The following is a 19,388-nucleotide window of genomic DNA, read 5'->3' on the forward strand; positions in this document are numbered from 1 at the left end:
CGAGGTCCCTTCCAGTCCTAGAATCTATGAATCTATGAATCTATATTTTTAAAAGAATATTGAAAAATTGGAAAAGCCACACAAGTGATTTGAGGGCTGGAGAAAATGCCTTATAGCGAGAGGCTTAGAGTGCTCAATATGTTTAGCTTATCGAAAAGCAGATTGAGAGGTGACTTGATTTCAAGGTGTAAGTACCTTCCACAGGGAGAAAATACTGGGTACTATAAGATTCTCTATTCTAGTGAAGAAAGACATAAAAGGAACCAATGACTGGAAGCCAGGGTGGATAAAAATCAATGATTTTAAAAAAAATCTGAATTTTTTAATTTAAATCGGATTTTTTTGATAAAATGCTTTTTGAGGAAAAAACCTATCTAAAGATAGTTTTAATTAAGATATCCTTGAGCTATAATGTATCTCATCATGGAATAGGAATTATAAATTCTAATTCTATAGTATGAAACAATATGTTCATGTAATGTTTAAGAAAAGTTTTGTAAATGAGTTCCAGTAGTTCATGGATTAGGGACCCAATCTTATGTGGTTCCAGGAGCTTCTATATAGATTATTTAGGTTAATCTTTCTATCTACCCAATGGAACTCAGTGATCAGTCTAGAACGGGGGTAGGCAACCTATGGCACGCGTGCCAAAGGCGGCACGCGAGCGGATTTTCAGTGGCACTCACACTGCCTGGGTCCTGGCCACCGGTCCAGGGGGCTCTGCATTTTAATTTAATTTTAAATGAAGCTTCTTAACCATTTTAAAAACCTTATTTACTTTACATACAACAATACTTTCGTTATATGTTATAGACTTATAGAAAGAGACCTTCTAAAAACGTTAAAATGTATTACTGGCATGCAAAACCTTAAATTAGAGTGAATAAATGAAGACTCAGCACACCACTTCTGAAAGGTTGCTGACCCCTGGTCTAGAAGACACCATCAGAGATGCTTAATTTTGCAGTTCTCAAACTGTGGATTTGTGTCTCCAGAGATAACATGCTTGTTAACCACAAAAATGTTTTAAAATAAAATAAATAAATAAAATATAGAGGTGAGAAATACCAGACCTCAACCCTATTGTCCCTCTGCAAATTTGTGTACGCAGACTCAATCCCTTATCTCTCTCTAAAAGTGCAAAGTTTCAAAAAGTTCAATGAATATAAGATTGTTGCGGGCGGAATAGATCTAGACAAGGAGAAGAAGTCTGGAGATAAATGTGAGAACGGTGGGACGGGCAGTAGAAACAAAAATGAAACTGTTTGAGCAGCATATTCCAGAAGTCTTGAGGTCTTTCTGAGTGTAGCCTTCATTGATTTGAGATCTACCATACCATTATCTCACTAGAAGGGAAAACCTATAATGGCAGCAGAGAGACCCAGTTTGGGAATATTTTAATGTGGGTAAGACAGGCATGCGTGCAAAATGCAAACAGTGCAACAAAGAAATGCAAGGCCTGGGTGCCCAAATGAAACAACATCAAGAGAAGTGTTCCTTCTCAGGAGGAAGCTACGTTGAAGATGATGAAAGGAACATGTCTGAACATGCAGGATCTTCAGGTTCGTAAACTTTTTTATTTCATACTTCTTTCTTAAGGACTGCCTGTCTTCCTTCTGGACTATTCTTGAATTCTCATGTTTGAGCAAAAAAAATATAGTTGTTACTCTATGGTACTCTCATTTTAGATGCAGTAGTGATAAAAAATAAATAGCTGAAATAAGCAGATCTTCCTTTCACAATTTCACCTTTAAAGTAGTACTGAGTGTCAGTGAATGCAATGAGTAATACTAAATGAGCAGTATGGTAATAATAATTAATTAACTGCATTGACTTATTTTTTTTTTTAGGAGAATCCATCCTCAACATACAGGATTCTGAAGACTATCCACCTTCAAGATCACAATCATTTTCTATAGTTTCAGAGTTATCTGCCAATGATAGTGTTTCAGTCACATCATGTATGTCACAGAGCCACAGTATATCACTTGTAGCAAAAAGAAAAAAAAATTCCATCATCCAGAATCTATCATCCATAGATAAGTTTGTGATAAGTACCAGCAGATTAAAAAAAGAGGTAATTGATAAAAAAAATTGCCCAGTTTGCTTATGCAACAAACTCTCCTTTCCATATGATTGAGAACCCACACTTTATTAACATGGTTCAGTCATTAAGACCAGGATACAGTCCACCCAACAGAGCAGATGTCGCAGGCAAATTGCGGGATAAAGTGTATGAAAGAGAAATTGAGCAGTGTGCAAAAGGTCTAGAGGGTAAAATTGTTAACCTGAGTCTTGATGGGTGGAGCAATGTCCACAATGATCCTGTTGTATGTACTTGTGTGACAACAGAAGAAGGGAATGTCTTCCTTACAGAAATAATTGATACATCAGGAAATGCACCCAGAGCAGAATACTTACAAAAAGTAGCAGTAAAAGCTATAACAAACTGTGAAAAAAAGTTCAAATGTCTAGTACGCAGCTTGGTCACAGACAATGCTGCAAATGTATCCAAGATGAGAAGAAATTATTTAGAAGAGAGTCCCAAGCTAATAACATACGGTTGCAGTGCTCATTTGATGCACCTCCTAGCCAAAGACTTCAGTGTTCCAGAAATAAAGGGTACGTCTATACTTACCTCCGGGTCCGGCGGTAAGCAATCGATCTTCTGGGATCGATTTATCACATCTTGTCTAGACACGATAAATCGATCCCGGATCGATCCCGGAAGTGCTCACCGTCGACGCCGGTACTCCTGCTCCGCAAGAGGAGTACGTGGAGTAGACGGGGGAGCCTGCCTGCCGCGTGTGGACCCGCGGTAAGTTCGAACTAAGATACTTCGACTTCAGCTACGTTATTCATGTAGCTGAAGTTGCGTATCTTAGTTCGAAGTGCGGGGTTAGTGTGGACCAGCTAAAAGACTAATATTGTTGAAATTGCAAAATACTTCCATAACCACTTTGCAGCAGCTGCGCTGAAAAATGTGGGAGGAACCAAGCTAACTCTCCCACAAGACATGCGATGGAACTCAGTAGTGGACTGTTTTAAGCACTATATCAAGAACTGGCCTAGTCTGATGACAGTTTGTGAACAAAATCGTGAAAAAAATAGACGGCACTGTCACAGCCAAAGTTCTCAACATTGGGCTTAAGAGAAATGTTGAACACATGCCGAGTACCCTAAGGCTATTTCTGTAGCCTTGAACAAAATGCAGAGAAATAGCAGTTTTATTGCTGACGCTGGTGAAATTTGGAAGGAACTGAGTGAGATCTTAAAAAGAGAAATATGCAATGACGGAGTTAAATTACAAGCATTAAAAAAAACTAATGGGACAAGCACTATCTCCAGCTCATTTTCTTGCAAATATTCTCAATCCTCGGTACCAGAGTCAAACCTTAACTGCTGAAGAAGAGGAGTTGGCTATGACATGGACATCCAGAAATCATCCCTCCATAATGCCAACTATAATAAACTTCAGAGCTAAGGGTGAACCATTCAAGAAGTAGATATTTGCTGATCATGTTTTAAAGAAAGTCACACCAGTGAACTGGTGGAAGTCACTTAAGCACTTGGATTCAGAGACTGTTGAAGTGATAATCTCACTTAACAGCAGTAGCTTCTTCTGCCGGTGTAGAAAGAATATTTTCTTCCTTTGGACTAATTCATTCCAAACTGAGAAATCGTTTGGGACCTGAAAAAGCAGGAAAGAAAGCTTGTTTTTCTTTTCCAGATTATGAACAAACAGGAAAATGAAGGTGAAGACGACTGAGTTAGCTGCAGAAGCCAATATTTTAAGTTTCTCATGTTGACCTGGCTGATATAGTCAATCTAATTTTTGGGTTTTTTTTTAATATTTCATTTAACTATTTTAGTTAAAAACAACAAAAACAAACCTGATTTTAATAAACTTGAATGTTTAACTAAATTCAAAAACTCATATGCTTGTTTTGTTAAAATAGTATATGTTTGCTGTTGAAGACAAAAATCCAGAATACATAATGTTGTTTTAGTTAAATAAAACAAATTAAATGTCTGTCTGGTGATGTTCTCCTCCTAATACAGCATGGCAAGAAAATCCTCCAAATATTAATGATTAACCTATTAAACTGGAGATAGTTCACCTCCCAATGACTTCATAAATATTTGCTTCAATTACCTTTGGTAAATGAAATAACCAAACAGTCATTCATTTTCTGACATTTTTAACAGTGAGGGTGATTAACCATCAGAACAAGCTAACAAGAGAAAGTCTTCCCAATACAGTATCAAAGAGAAACCCCTCAAAAGCCTGATTTTTGTACATTTACATAGAACATAAACTGCTAAAAACAAACCTTGAAAAATAAAGTTAAATAAACCCTAAAGAAGCCCTCGTTATGGCCTTTAACTCCAAGTGTGCTCAATGGATTATAAAGAAGGTGGAATTGCTATTATACTAGAAAGAACAAGTGAGGGCTAGTCATTGTTTGGAACATGCAAGATGTCAGCATGTACTCTGGCTCATGATTTTTAAAATAACTTTTTCCTATTGACTTTGGCCTTTTCTTTAAATAGAGTTTACATTTTTTTTGTAAGTAACTTTGGGTAAGTTTTACTGTGCTGTAGAGTCGACAATGCCAACAAAAACAAAAAGAAAATGGATCAATGACACAATGATCTTTAACTTCCAATCTAAGAAGCGCAAGCCTGCGTGAACAGCCAGAGATACTGCATTCCTATTCTCTCTTGAGCATCTGTACTGAAAAAAAAATCCAGTAATTAATTCTTTGTTAGGGGAATGAAACCAGAAGTCTGAAATGAGAACAAAATTTCTGGGGTCAGTTTGGCTTGCAACTCCCTGCAGTTGCTTAAATCCATAATCGGCATTAGAAGTTACATTTTAGTATATGCACATTTTTAACCTTCTGCTGAGAGTTTTATTCTATTCATAAATTCTTGCCTGTTTTGATTGCAAATGCATTTACAATATTGAGAGTTCACCATAACTATGACAGAAAATGGAAGTGACTGACCTGTAATTGGAGATTTTTCAATATGTGTTGTTCCTATCTATATTCCACAAGTGGGTGCGCATGTGCTCCATGAGGCTGAGATTTGTGAAAGTAATGTCTGTTGGTCTGTGCACGTGCAGTTGTTCTTCTCGTGCTCCAAACTGAGGGCACAAAGGGCAGCGGAGACTGACACCTTTCCAGTTCCTTCTCTTACGCGAATCAGATGGGATACCAAGCAGAGGGGAAGGAGGACAGGTAAAGATGGTCTCTTTGGGTGCAGAAATGTTTCTAAGGACTCGGGCCAATAGAAGAGGAGACTGTGGATAGGGCAGAGTGAAAATATCCTCTGGTGAGGTAAAGGTTTCAGTCCAGTCTGAGGAGTCCCTGAGGTGGGAACCAATGAATCAGGGGTGTCCAAAGGTCTGGTACTCAGAGGATCCCACAGGGAATGTGCTGGAACTGTCAAATGGGGGTCCAGCACAGAGCTTCCAGACTGGACTGGTGGGTGCTGATCTTTTTGTCTATGGACAGCGCTAGAATCAGCACTGATACATCTTCTTCTATGGAAGGTAAGACTCAAAGGAAGATGATGTATGTGCAGGCCTAATTCCTTAGGACCTGTGTTCAAGGACTCACCTGATTTGGACCAAGATAGGAAGGGAATCCTTTTTTCTTAGAGGCAGATCTGAATGAGGATCTGTCCTTATGCTATGGTCATGTCCCCGATTCTCATGAGAGGGTTTCTTAGGCTTAAGTGTTTTGCCTCTACTCTGGACCTTGTGCTCAGAGGAGCACTGCTCACAGTCTATACAGGGGGTGGGATCTTCTCGGCCTTGATCCAACTGGGGCCTCATGGCCTGATCCACGAGGTGCTACTGTCCCTCACAAGACTGAGGAGGGTAGGGAACCGCAGGTGCTGCACTTGGTGGCAATGTGAGCCCCCCATAGCAGTAAAGGCAGTGCTGGATCTTGTCACTGATGGATAAGGAACAGGGGCAGGAGACACAGGGCTCTTGGCATAGTCCTCCTTGGGGAGAAGCTCCCACAGATGGGAGACTAAACGAACGATAAAAACACTAAACACTAAGTCTAAACTTACCAAAAACTTTTTACAATAGGTATTCACTGTAGAGGAAGATCATAGTGGACACAGTATTCTGACTCAGGACAAACAGAGGTAAGAAGGAACTGGAGAGACATCGGTCCACACCACCCTTTATGCCCTCGGTTTGGAACACAAAGAGAGAAACTGCACACATATGGACCAACGGACATTTCTTGCTATAAATCTCCAGTGTCATGCACATGAACACATGTGTGCCCATACATACAGGAACCAGCACTCGAAGAAGAATCAGACCTTTTCTGCCTGAAACTTAGAGCTGATTGGAAATTCTCTGATAGACTATTTTTCTGTGGGAGAATACAGATTTATTGAAATCGAAACGTTTCATATAGACTGAGCTTCCAGGCTCTCATCTCCCCTTTAGCCCTCCAGGTTCTTTCTTAAACACTGCTCTGTGCACATGAAACACCATCCCTGAACTAACCCATAAGGCCACAGCCCTCTTATCCTTACAGTCCAGCCTCAAGACCCATTTCTACAAAAAAACCCAGCCAATTAACAATGGCTAACTAGAGGTCAGCGTTAAGAGTGCTTTTAATAAATACCAGTTATTATTCAAATACATCCAAAGGTGCACACATAATGATGAAAAGTTATTACTGTCATTTTTGTCTCCTTTTCCCCCCTTCTCTTGTATGGTTTATAATACTTACTTGTGTCTTGTCTTAAACTGTTAGTTCTTTGGATCATGGGCAGTGTCTTCCTAGACTGGAATCTCTTGGTGGTGGGCAAGGAGGAGAGATTTCCCATGGCCTTTCTTATTCCTTACATTAGTTTTAAGTAGTTTGTAATGCACTGGCTTGCTTATGTATAGTATTGTGCACCAATGACCTCTGCTGGACAGAGTGTTAATTCTACTTACAAACTCATCTAGATTCATTGCTTTTAAAAGCCAGAAGGGACCATAATGATTATCTAGTCTGACTTTCTGAATAATACAGGTCACAGAATTTTACTCAGTAATGTCTGCATCAAGTCCATAACTTTAGCTATTGCATATACCTTTTAGAAAGACATTCAACCTTGATTTAAAGATTTCAAGAGATCGAAAATCCACCACACCCTTAGGTAAATGATTCCAATAGCTAATTACCCTCATTGTTAAAAATACATCTTATGTCTAGTTTGAATTTGTCAAGCTTCAGCTGCCAGCAATTGCTTCTTGTTATGCCTTTGTCTGCTAGATTAAAGAGCTCTCTATCATCAGAAATCTTCTCTCCATGTAGGTACTTACAGGTAGTAATGAAGTCACCTCTTAACCCTTTTCTTGGATAAACTAAATCAATTGAGCTTTTTAGTCTCTCACTGTAAGACAGGTTTTCCAGATCTCCAATCATTATGTAGCTTTTTTCTGAACAATTTCCATTTTTTCCACATCCTATTTGAAAAATGGTACAGTATAATCTCAGAGTTACTCACAACTCAGGAATGGAGGTTGTTCGTAACTCTGCAATGTTCGTAACTCTAAACAAACATTATGGTTGTTCTTTCAAAAGTTGACAACTGAACATTGACTTAATACAGCTTTGAAACGTTACTATGCAGAAGAAAAATGCTGCTTTATTTGTTTAGCAGTTTATGTTTAACACAGTGCTGTACTGTATTTGCTTTTTTTTTGTCTTGTATACACACACACGTTACCTTTAGTTAAGTTGGTGTAATTTATTTGTAAACTTATTTTGTTAAACTGCTGTAAGCCAGGTTTAAACCAATGTAAGCTTCACCACTCACAAAACTGGACCAGTTTAACTAAATCAATTTAAAAAAAAAAGCAATACCTTTAGTTAAACCTTTTGTTTGCATCCTCTGGATTTAGATCAGTCCTAAGTGTTTAGGAAATCCCTGTACTAAGCTGAGTGAACCCTGCCTTTTAGAAGCAGAGAACTCCCAGCACTGATATGTACTACATCCAAAGGAAAAGTCTTTACAGCCAAAATTTTGCTACCAATCATTTTTTAAATACAGAAAAGGAGGGGTCACCACTGTGATGCCTGAATCAATTTTGTGTTGGAGCAATATAGTTTTTCCTATTTCTATTACAGTAGCACCAAGAGGCCTCTACCAGGATCAAGGCCCCATTTTGCTAAACAATGTATATATACACTGAGCAAGAGACAACTGCAAACCTAAAGAGATTTCAATCTAAACAGACAAGAGAGACAAACAGTTAGAGAGTAACAGAGGCACAAAGAGGTGAAGTAACTTGCCTAAGGTCCCACAGCAGGTCAGTGGCAGAGCTGGGAACAGACCCTCAGTCTCCTGGGCCCCTGTCTCATGCCATATTTACTACACAATATTGCCTCCACTCAATACGACCATCACCACTAATTATTAATAATTAGCTTTTTACATCTTCAAAGTTCCATAGAAAGATTAACTATTTAATCCTCACAACAACCCCTTGTACACCAGGTAATTAGATATTATTTTCTCCATTTTACAGGTGTGCAAACTAAGACGGAGAGGTTAGTAACTTGCCAAAGGCACTAGGAGTGATATATTAATCCCATGATTACACATTTGCCCCATGCTTCAACTAGCCTAAGCAAAAAGAGATTCCTGAAGTACCCTGAAGGTGAAGGTAAGGAACAAAATACCTCTTGTTAAAACAAAACATGTTACAAAGGATTAAGAAATGTGATATAGTTTTCTGTACTTTTCCACAAGCATTTAGTATTTTCAACTACTCTCAGAGAGACAAGAATATTTTGGCATTGCAAAGTGCACTGTATTATCACATCTGGAATTCTGTTGCTGATTATTAATATTCATATTACCAATCTGTCAGATGGAGTCCGTTTTGAGGTATGTAACAACATATCCTATTAATTAATAAAACTGTTTTGACTGGACTTTCTCTGCTTTGATTGGCTGTTTGTGCCAACTCTCTCCCCCTCCCCATAGTCTTTTGTCACTACAGGTCAGTCCACACCTGCCCCTCTTACACTCTTCTCCCCTACCCTGTCCCACATACGTCTCTTCCCTTCAACGTGCCCTCTCTCTTTGCTTCTCTTTCCATTTAGCGTATCCCTTCCTAAATAAACCCACACCCCATAAAACTGTGGAACTAACAACTTTGCAGCCATCACATTGTACACTCTGCTTGTGTGTTACACTCCCTCCCCCGACCCTGCATCCATCTTGTCTATTTAGATTGTAAGCTCTTCAGGGCAGGGACCATCTACTACCCTGTATTTGTATAGTGCCTAGCACAATGGGACCACATTCTTGGTTGGTCCTTAGGCAGTATCATAATAAACAAAATTATAAGAAGATACACTGTCAAGATACTGGCTTTACTGATTATTCATTTTGCACCTTTCCTGATTTCTAGAAGCTTGAAAAATACTATTCCTAGCAATGCTGTCCCTTCCCATTTCGTCCCTCTGAAAGCTCTTGAAATTATTACAGTTGTACTGCATACTTTTTGAGATTTGTTAGTTAGCTATTGCTTCTGATCAAATGAGCAAGAGACGAAACAAAATATTGCTGGTTTTGGAGAAGGGCAGTGAAGGGGTTATCTTATGTTAAAAGGGAAGGCTACTCTGACAAAAGTTTCTGTCACAGGAGCCCCAACATGACGCTAAAGCTACCACCATACCCCTCATCAGAGTACTCTGTGGATGGAACCATCCAAAAAATTTACCAGGGTGAGCCGCCAGCATCCTGCATGAAGAAAAGAGCAACAGAAGCAATGTTCAGCAGCGTTAGGGGCAAGGACTAGACAAGCCCAAACAAGGAGTCAGTAGCTACAGCAGTCTGCATTCCTCCTTCCAGCAGCACCAGGGGGCAGCACATTTACACAGACAAGAGCCATTTCAGTCAGCAATTCCGGATTCTGTGAGCTGTTTTGGGAGACAGATGGCTTGGGTGAGAGGTGTGAGACAGTTGTGTGGGGTTGAAGGGGCGAGTGGAGATAATTGGGAAGAGGGGTAGGTAAGGACAAGCCCCAGTGGCAACTTCACAGCCCCAGACAGTAGTGACATATGAGCTTACATTCCAAAACTGACCTATGAACTTTCTGCCCTCTTCTGTCCAGTGGCTGTAAGGACCCACCCTAGACTCCTGGACTGCAAAAGAGAGCAGGAGATTCCTCCGGGAGAGAGGAGTTAAGATGTTATGTAAAGAAAGAGGGTCCATTGCTCAAAGGAGTTGTGTGGATAGCTGTTTTTAAAAGAAAGAGCAACAAATAATGCTAAGATGAGCGGCAATTGGAGTGGGAAAAATATACATATATACAGTGAGACCATGAACCCTGCCCGGAGATCACATTTTAAAGTGTACAAGATAGTACAAAACAATGCAGGCCTATGAGTAGGGTATGTTATTTGCAACCAGGATACTTCCTTCAAAAAACTTCTGAAAATTCGCTTGTTCTGGGAAGAATTTCTTTACATGATTCTTTTGTTAAAAATAAAATTCAAGAATAGACAATGTGGCATTGAGACATGGCAAGATCACAACCCAGAAGCTGGTCTTTCCTCTGTCTATTCCTTCCTGCTGTGACTCAGATTGGAGAGGTGTGCAGATGGATGGTTGGCTTGAACAGCAGTGGCAATAAGGCACTGAATTCAAGCTGTGAGGTTGGGATAGGTAGAACTCACGAAGTCTTGTTCTGGAATAGCATATTGTGGGATCCTATGTGATAGAATATCCTGTAGCTGTGGGGAGGAAGGGAGATGGAGGAACTATCCTAACTTGTCCTATAGATTCAGGCCCTACAGAAAGTAGAAGTCCATGGCCTAGTGATAGAGGGCATCCTGCCCGTGTATCTGAGGGTAGCGGGTGGTTAGGGAGTCTGTTGGTTTAAGCAAGGCTACACACACACAGATACCACAAGATTTCTCTATAGCTGGTAAACCAAAAAGGTAGGTGCAGATTATATTAAAAAAGAAAATACATAGAAAAATACTTATGAATTCATATATGTAACAAAAGAAACTAAGGCCAGAATTTTTAAAGGTAGGTGCCTAAAGCTAGGCTCCTGGTTAAAAGCGGATTGATTTTCAAAGATGTTGAGCTCCTGCATCTCCCACTAACTTCAGTAAGATTTATGGGTGCTCAGCACTACTGAAAATCAGACTATTTATTTAGGTACCTAAATATTGCTTCAGGAACCTAACTTTAGGTTTAAAGCTTCTGGTTTTCATTTCTTTCATACAGTGACTAGTGAAGCTCTCCCTTACTGACTGGGCAGCCACCACAAGCCCCAGGAAGGGCCAAAATTAAACACGTTGCTGGTGCTATGGCTAGGTATTTCCAGATTCTAATACTTAGGTCATTTTTTACTGCGTTGTTCTAAATGCTTAACTCAAACACTTAGTTTTTCTTTTGGCGTGTACACTAAATGCATGAGCAAAGAAACAACTTTCAGATAAGCTTACTCAGGACCCCTTCAAAAAGTGACAAACTTCTCAGGGTATCTCAGAAATATCTCTATTTATTTGGTGAATATGAGGGAGAAATGGGGGGGACAAAAAAGAACTTTTATAAGATATATATGCTATTTGTTGCCACTTATTTTGCCAATAACTTCCATTGATATAATTAGGAGATGAAAGATTACTGTCCAATGTTTTACCGCTCAGGATTCCATAAGAGTATGTTCTATTGAATTCAGGCTTTGGAATTCTTTTTAAAAAGTTAATTAATTGGATATAGAGAGAATAGTGTTTTATTTATATAGAATAATGTTATCCAGTCTTGCCTCTGTATCTCTAAGTGTTAGCTGAGGTGCAATTTTGTAAGTGGCATCCTTAAAAATACATACAATAATATATGGGTAAAAGCCGGCCACACACAGCTACAATCAGAATACAATACATTAGTTTCTGCAAGAAGAAAAACTGACCACAAAACTGACACAAGTTCCTTTCCCCCCCCCCCTTTTTCCCGGTAATTCACGTTTTCCTTTACATTATTTTCCCTTATAAGTTAAATGTTGATGTGGAACAAAAATTGCTCCATAAAACCTGAATCAGTGACCTAAGGGAAAATACTTATCATCCTTTTCAGACATTTCTTATCTCAGTTGCATAGTTAAACAGTCCACAGTGGGATGAAACACTTCTAATGTGTAAACATTTTATAGAATAGAATATGAAGCCATATTCATGCAAAGTCTTTTTGGAATCTGACTTCCCATTACTGTATATAGCTTCCTTCTTGCCTTTTCATAAGCAAATGCAATATACATGAGTTCTGTGTTTAGTTTCAGAAATAGGGTACTACTTGGTCTTCTAACCCACTAACTTTCAACTTTAACACGCTGTCCTCAAAGAATATTGTACTCATAAACCAAAAGGACTGTTACTTGCAGGAAAGGAGTTTAATGAATGGCAAAAATGTTACAGTATACACTTTACACAGCAGGTTGCACCATTACTGAACAGAGACCATGAGAATTTAGCAATTGGTGTGGTGTAGAATTCTTCATTAACTTGTCCATTCAAATGAGCACTTCTAGGCTGTTCCAATACAGTGAATTCTTGTTAAGAATGCTTCTAGTGTTAGTTCTAGCTGGATGTATGTCACTTTTACAGCACGACCTTCCCCTTTTCCTCCCATTTCCTCTGTGTCAGAGCTCTAACTGCTGTGTGCCTGATAACGATTAGCTAGGCAGGAAATCTGTCTCACTTAGTTATACCTTATACATTCCTGTTTCCTTACCTTATGCTGATGTGCTGGAGGTGTGCTCCCGGCTGATACACCTCCATATTTTCAATCTTGCCACAGTGGGCCCAAATTTCATTATTTCATTTGTTATTTCCTAGCATATAACTACTCTATTAGTCAACACACCTGCCACAGGGCATGCTTTAAATTTTCAATACTGACATTATTATGGAGACAGCTTTATTGATATTCTTGTTCCACCTGGATCTCCTCTCCAGTCACAGGGCTATGTATGATGGAAATAATTTAGTCTGTTTTGCAGCTGTATACATGGTAATTAATATCCATTGTGTAAGACTTGCATAAAACCTGAAACACTTGCTTCAGATATGGTTTGCAAACCATTACTCCGGGTTTTCGTTTTATAAACCAGGTTTACATCCTAAAAAGTGATGAATACCCAAGTTTTATTCTGTTTCTTTGCACAAGTCATTTGGCATCTGCAGTCATTTATTATTTTTAAACACATTCTCTCTTGGTAAAAAGGGTGATCTTCACTTTTTTTTTTTTTGGTATACTCAAATTTCTTATGGTTTCAAACAGTTGTATACAATAAATTCAGGGTATGTGAACCATAAAACAGTAGATATTTGATACAAAAGCTAATTATAGTGGAACAAAATTCCCTTTTTTCAGTTCTAAAGGTGTGTAACATGATAGATATGCTGACGTCTTCCCCAATCTTCTTTTAGAGGAGTTAAAAATAAGGAAAACCAATAACACCAAATTCACAAAGGAGTACCTGTCAACTTGTTTTGTAGGAGACACAGTACATGCGTTCAAAAACACCATGTAAAATCATCATTTTACTCAGCATTCACTGCAATTAAATATTTCAGCTTCTGTAGCAGAAACCAGCATCATGGCAGTAGTTCAGAGTGAATTACAGCAGCCTGCTGTAAAGTCACTGTGTTAAGAGTTTTCATGCTAATGTGAATTTGAACTACCAATATAATTTTTATCATCAAAACATCAGCTAATGTAACTGCACAATCTGTTCTTACTCGTATAAATATTGAATGAGTTTCAGAAAATCATTCAGCAATCTACTTCTTTTAAAATATGCTGTGTCACTGAGTTTCACCGATTAATTATATTGTGTTAAAGAAGAATTAAGTCTCTTGACATGTATTGCTTTTTACTACAGAGTGCCTTGAGAGTTATGCATGAAGGAAGAGACTATGTGGAAACATCCAACTAATCTATTTCCTTTTATACTTTTTTTTTTCCTGTGCTGAAAGTGCTTGGGTGAAATCCTGACCCCATTAAAGTCCATGGGAGTTTTGCCAGCATTTCACGCATAACCTTTTCTTAAAATATGTCTACACTCAAAACACTGCAGTTATGCCACTGTAAACTTCAGTGTAGACATACACTACAGCGACGGAAGGGGTTCTCCCATCATTGCAGTTAATCCACCTCCCCAAGAGGCAGTAGCTAAGTTGACAAGAATTCTTCTGTCGACCTAGCACTGTCTACAGCTACATCTCTCAGGGTGTGAATTTTTCACACCCTGAGAGATGTAGCTATACTGATGGGAGTTTTCAGTGTAGTCCAGCCTTTATTTTCCTGTAAATACTCTAACTCCCTCACAGCCACCACAGATTTCTCTAAATCAGAATGGCACAACCTGTGATATTGTGGTATAAAGGTATTTATATTGGGTTATGGTGTCACCAGAACATATGAAGTTATTTGATGTCACAACAAACATCACAAAGCAACAACAAAAGTCATGCCTACAGTAAGTGGAGGACTCATCTCCCATCATTTTGCCCAATTTCCTAGTTTAGTAAAACAGTGGGTAGCTGAACTGCACCACAAAGAACCACAGAAGACATTGTGCCTTTCTGCCCACCCTAGTTCACTGGTGTGTAATCTGTGACAACTCTTTTTGGTTCATATTCCTCTCCCCACAGAGTCAGCTGGCTCTGCCTCCCCACATTCCACCCACCAGAACCAGCTTAGCCTACATGTCACCTCTCCCACTTGGTTCCTTGGGATGTAGTGCCTGCCTCTCAGCCTCTGTGCTTCCCCCCAGCACTTGGCGGAAAGATCCACATAGCTCTAACTTGGCAGACAAATTGGAGAAGAAGGAGGGAGAAAAGCTTTACCCCGCCCCCGCCCCCCCGCATGATCACATAAGGGCTAGATTGTCACTAGCCGTAAAATGGCTTACAGTTCTTTATAACACTTCCCCATTTTAATTAACAATAACTGAGCCATCAGTAAAACTTGCTACCTCACTAGTCACCCTTTCTGCCAGAAGAAAGAACAGGAGTACTTGTGGCACCTTAGAGACTAACAAATTTATTTGAGCATAAGCTTTCGTAGCCCACGAAAGCTTATGCTCAAATAAATTTGTTAGTCTAAGGTGCCACAAGTACTCCTGTTCTTTTTGCGGATACAGACTAACATGGCTGCTACTCTGAAACCTTTCTGCCAGGTTGTTAATAGATACAGAACACTGAACCCAGTAGTGATCATTGAGGAACATAACCATTGATATCTTGGAAACGATTTAGACTCTGCTTCCTTTTCATTCAAAAGCCTCTACGTGCATATATTTTCAGCTTACAATTGTAGAGTGGTACCAAATTCTCTCTTGTACTCCATTCCTGAATTATGAAGTCACCAAGTTTAGAATTTGTGGTTGACTAAACCCTAAGATCCTGTAGGCTGAAGTTTTCAAAAATAGGAGGTTAAGCTTCATATCCATCTTTAGGCACCTACGGGTAGTAATTTTTAAAGCCCCTAAATGACTTAAGAGCACAATCCCACTGAATTCAATGGTACTTGTGTTCCTAAGTCACTTAGGCACTTTTGAAAATTAAAACCCGTAGCAGCCTAAAGATGGATATGGAGAACTTTAGGCTCCTTTTTTAAGAAAGGGGATTGCGGTCAGAATATTTTTATAATTGTAAATGCTAGACCTGAATAGAGATTTATGTTGTAGTGCCAGTTTATCTCAGTCGAAGAAATCAAGTGACCTACCTAATGTATTCCAGAGCGCTTGTTATCTGTTGTTGCACAATATCGTAAAGTTTCACTCTGAAGCCTCCACCAGCAAACACCATAGCCCAGCTGCGACCAATCAGTCCGCTAAAGAGGAAATAAATAGAAAATGTTTATGTGTGTAACTACATAGTTCACTTCTGAACCATCAAAAGGATTGTTGATTTAAATGAGTATTGACTTTTCCTATCTGGGAAAAATGTGCATTGAATACAGTAGACTACAATATGGCCTCTATTTGTTTGAACACCAGTATAATAATTTATATGAGTAATCAACTGCTGCTGCACAGCCACCAAAGGATTTTGCGGGGGCAGGTAGGAGGGAAACTAGTGAAGAGGAAGGAATAGTGAAAGGTTGGAAGAGGGAAGGACAAAGAGGGGAGCACAAATAATTTCTGGTTTTGTTTTTTATTTAAACTGTTAAAATAAGCTCTCAGTGATCATAGAGTCATAGAATATCAGGGTTGGAAGGGACCTCAGGAGGTCATCTAGTCCAACCCCCTGCTCAAAGCAGGACCAATTCCCAACTAAATCATCCCAGCCAGGGCTTTGTCAAGCTGGGCCTTAAAAACCTCCAAGGAAGGAGACTCCACCACCTCCCTAGGTAACGCATTCCAGTGCTTCGCCACCCTCCTAGTGAAATAGTGTTTCCTAATATCCAACAAGTCACTGAAAACACAGGACTCTGTTCTGAGCTATACCTCCTGGACAGTGCAGTTCAGGAGGTACAGCAGGGGATAAGTAGAGGGGCAAACATGGCTTTAAGGCATCTTTGTGTCCTCTGAATTCTGGACACACCCCTAAGCTTGAGTTAGAGCAGCCTAAGAACTCCCACGCTGAGGTGTGCCACCAAGCAGTAGCCTGTGCAGGAGAGCTCAGTCAACAGCCTTTAGAGAGGTCATGTCACAGCTTGCAACATGCATGGCACTACTCTCCCAGGATCTCAAAGCAATTCACAAACATTAATAAATTAAGCTTCACGAGAACCATTATCCTCCTTTAACAAATAGGGACACTAATGTACAGAGTGGTTAAATGACTTGGCTTTGTTACAGATTTGCTGTGTGACATTAATCAAGAATAGAAACCAGATCTCCTTACTTCCATTCACGTGTTTTTTAAACTATTACACCATGCTTCCTCTTGTTGCTAAGAGAGGAACTGCTCTTGTATTTTCCTTTGAACTGCATGAGTGCCACAGACTTGGAAAGTTTCATTCTACAAGGCCATGTGATCAACAGTGAAGAAGAACATTGGTAATGAAAGAAACAATCAGCAATAGGCCAGGAAGCAAAGGAAAGGCAGAAGAGAAAAGAACACTGGAAAAGTCTTCAGTTAAAAACAAAACAGGAAGCTTTTCAAGGAGACAAGGAAACAATGGAAATAATTGGAACAAAAACAGAATTTAACTTCATGTTAAATGTTGCTGAGCTGGCACAAATCTGTTCTCTCCTCTTTCTCTAAAAAAGAAACAGGATTCCATAAATAAAAAAAAATAAACCCAGTTCTCGTCAATTTCTAAGCTGTTTAGTGAACCCAGGCAGATATGGAACATAAGAACATAAGAATGGCCGTACTGGGTCAGACCAAAGGTCCATCTAGGATTAAAACTTGTTAGCCACTGTGGCATCCTTATATCATGGTTATCACTAAAGTATTTGTCAAGTGCTTCTTAAACTATTATAAGCTTCTTATTATTTTTCACCTTCAATATTAAGGAGAAATCCATATATTGTGGTGTCTTGATCCCAAGAAAGGAGTCAAGTTTTGGCATACTTTTTAAAATCTCCATTCCATACTTTGACTAACACACTCAGAGAGCACAGCACTTGTAAGATGTCAACACAACACTGGTGCAATAAGGACCTAGGCCTTACTTTCAGGTAGCTATAGCTGCCCACCTCTCACAACATTCCCACACTTTGTCTTGGCTAGGCTATGTCGTGTGGTGGCGTTACACATTATGTACAGACAGGACAAGCCTTCTGACCCTCAGCATACCAATGGCAAATGACGGGTAACTAAGTATGACCACTAGCTATTAGTCTGGTCACTGTCATGTGACAGCATAATTGACACGTGCCTGAAAATATAACTCACACCTCAAATGGTCTTTCAAGGCAGGCGGCAGAGTACTTTAGCCAGTCAGTAGCAGGTGTGCATTTACAGTGGTTACTCAGAGCCATTGATAAATCTGAAGTAACTGGAAAAAGCTATTTTTTAAATAAAAAAGCTAATCAGTTTTATCTCAAAAACAAATTGAAATGAGACTCGTATTAATACCTCAGTCTCAAAATGCTACTTCTTCATATCTTGCTTCAAATAAGTACCATTGTGTTACTGTATCTTATCTCTAAGTTTCTCTACATGCTTTATGACCTTTACATAAACCTGAACACAACTTTATTCACCCACACATAACACAGACACATACATGGAGGGTTGTGCTTCACAATAAATGAATATGGAGAAAATGAGCACATGCTCACAGAGCTATAAAAAGGGGTAACAAAAGAGACTCTACACCGGACTGCAGCACAAAGTTTTCAGAAGGATCCAAATTTATCACAAACAGAATGACACATGAACGTATAGTAAACCAATCGCACTAGAACAAAAGTTTTCACAGTTGATGCCTTTTGTACTAATTCTGAGTAATTTTCACTGTTGAACAATTTAGATACATTATTCTCAGTTAACACCTTGCTGTGGTATCTGGCTGCTGTTACAGCAGCAAAAACTAAGGCAACATTTTGTGCCTGCACCTATTGGCAGCATATAGACATCATCAGGAATCAATACCAACAGCCCAAAGTCCAGGGCTGTGGTTTCACTGGCAGGGTTGAGGTGAAATGCCCAAACCCTTCGCACTTCCCTGTGGCATTTGTCACCAGAGCCCCTGGTATCTGCTGCTCCCTCTGGCCACTGCATCTAGCCTCTAGACCCTGCCTCCAAACAAGAGAGACCGCTGAGCTTACCTGCCAATCACCACAACCTGTCCCGCCTGGGTAGGCTCCATGTCCTGCAGGGACCCCGGCCGCTGCAGGAGAGGCGCTAGAGCTGCAGGAGCGGGTCGCACCACCAGAGCAGTAACCTCCTGGGGCACCTCCTGCTTAGGGACGCTCTCTCCCCATCCCTCACAGGATGTCACAGCCTCTCTGATTGGCTCCCTGTACAAGCGTTCCGATTGGCTCCCCGAAGGGCCCCTAAGCAGCTGCTCCTATAGAGTCCCTGTGTCGAGATGTTTCGCTTACCCGACGGGTTGAAAAAAAAGGGGCGGGCGGGCACGACAACCAAGTTCACCCGTCAACCCGTAATTACCAGGCGTTAGGAGAGTAATTCTCTTCCTGGCTCATTGTGAGAACGACTGGGGAGGGTGGAATTTGGAGGCAAAGAGTCTCCAGCAAGGTTATCTTTGGGGAGCCCCATCTCCCAGCCCCCACCACAAGTCCCCAAACACCCCCATACAAAGTCCCCTAGTCTCAACTCCTTCCCCCTTGCAACCCTCCCCCCAATACAGCTCACTCCCATCTCTCCTCCCTTGCCCCAAACTCCTCCTCAAAGCTCCCCCCACAGGAA

At 40.0% G+C, this 19,388-nt stretch overlaps 1 protein-coding gene across 1 annotated transcript in view; it reads right to left on the minus strand.

The window, feature by feature from the left end:
• CRYL1 (crystallin lambda 1) overlaps nucleotides 1–19,013 on the minus strand; it is a 74,300-nt gene extending 55,287 nt beyond the window's left edge. Inside the window, exons 1-4 of the mRNA XM_026653413.2 lie at nucleotides 18,788–19,013; nucleotides 15,787–15,894; nucleotides 8,971–8,978; nucleotides 5,179–5,200 (exon numbers count right to left, since the gene is read on the minus strand). Of these exons, the coding sequence (XP_026509198.1) occupies nucleotides 5,179–5,200; nucleotides 8,971–8,978; nucleotides 15,787–15,894; nucleotides 18,788–18,828 (179 nt within the window). The 5' untranslated portion in view covers nucleotides 18,829–19,013. The remainder of the gene's footprint in view (nucleotides 1–5,178; nucleotides 5,201–8,970; nucleotides 8,979–15,786; nucleotides 15,895–18,787) is intronic.
• Between the last annotated feature and the right edge of the window lie 375 nt (nucleotides 19,014–19,388).

Source organism: Terrapene carolina, unplaced genomic scaffold (genome assembly GCF_002925995.2).
Source record: "Terrapene carolina triunguis isolate 2854851 unplaced genomic scaffold, T_m_triunguis-2.0 Scaffold138, whole genome shotgun sequence".
Taxonomy (NCBI): Eukaryota; Metazoa; Chordata; order Testudines; family Emydidae; genus Terrapene; species Terrapene triunguis.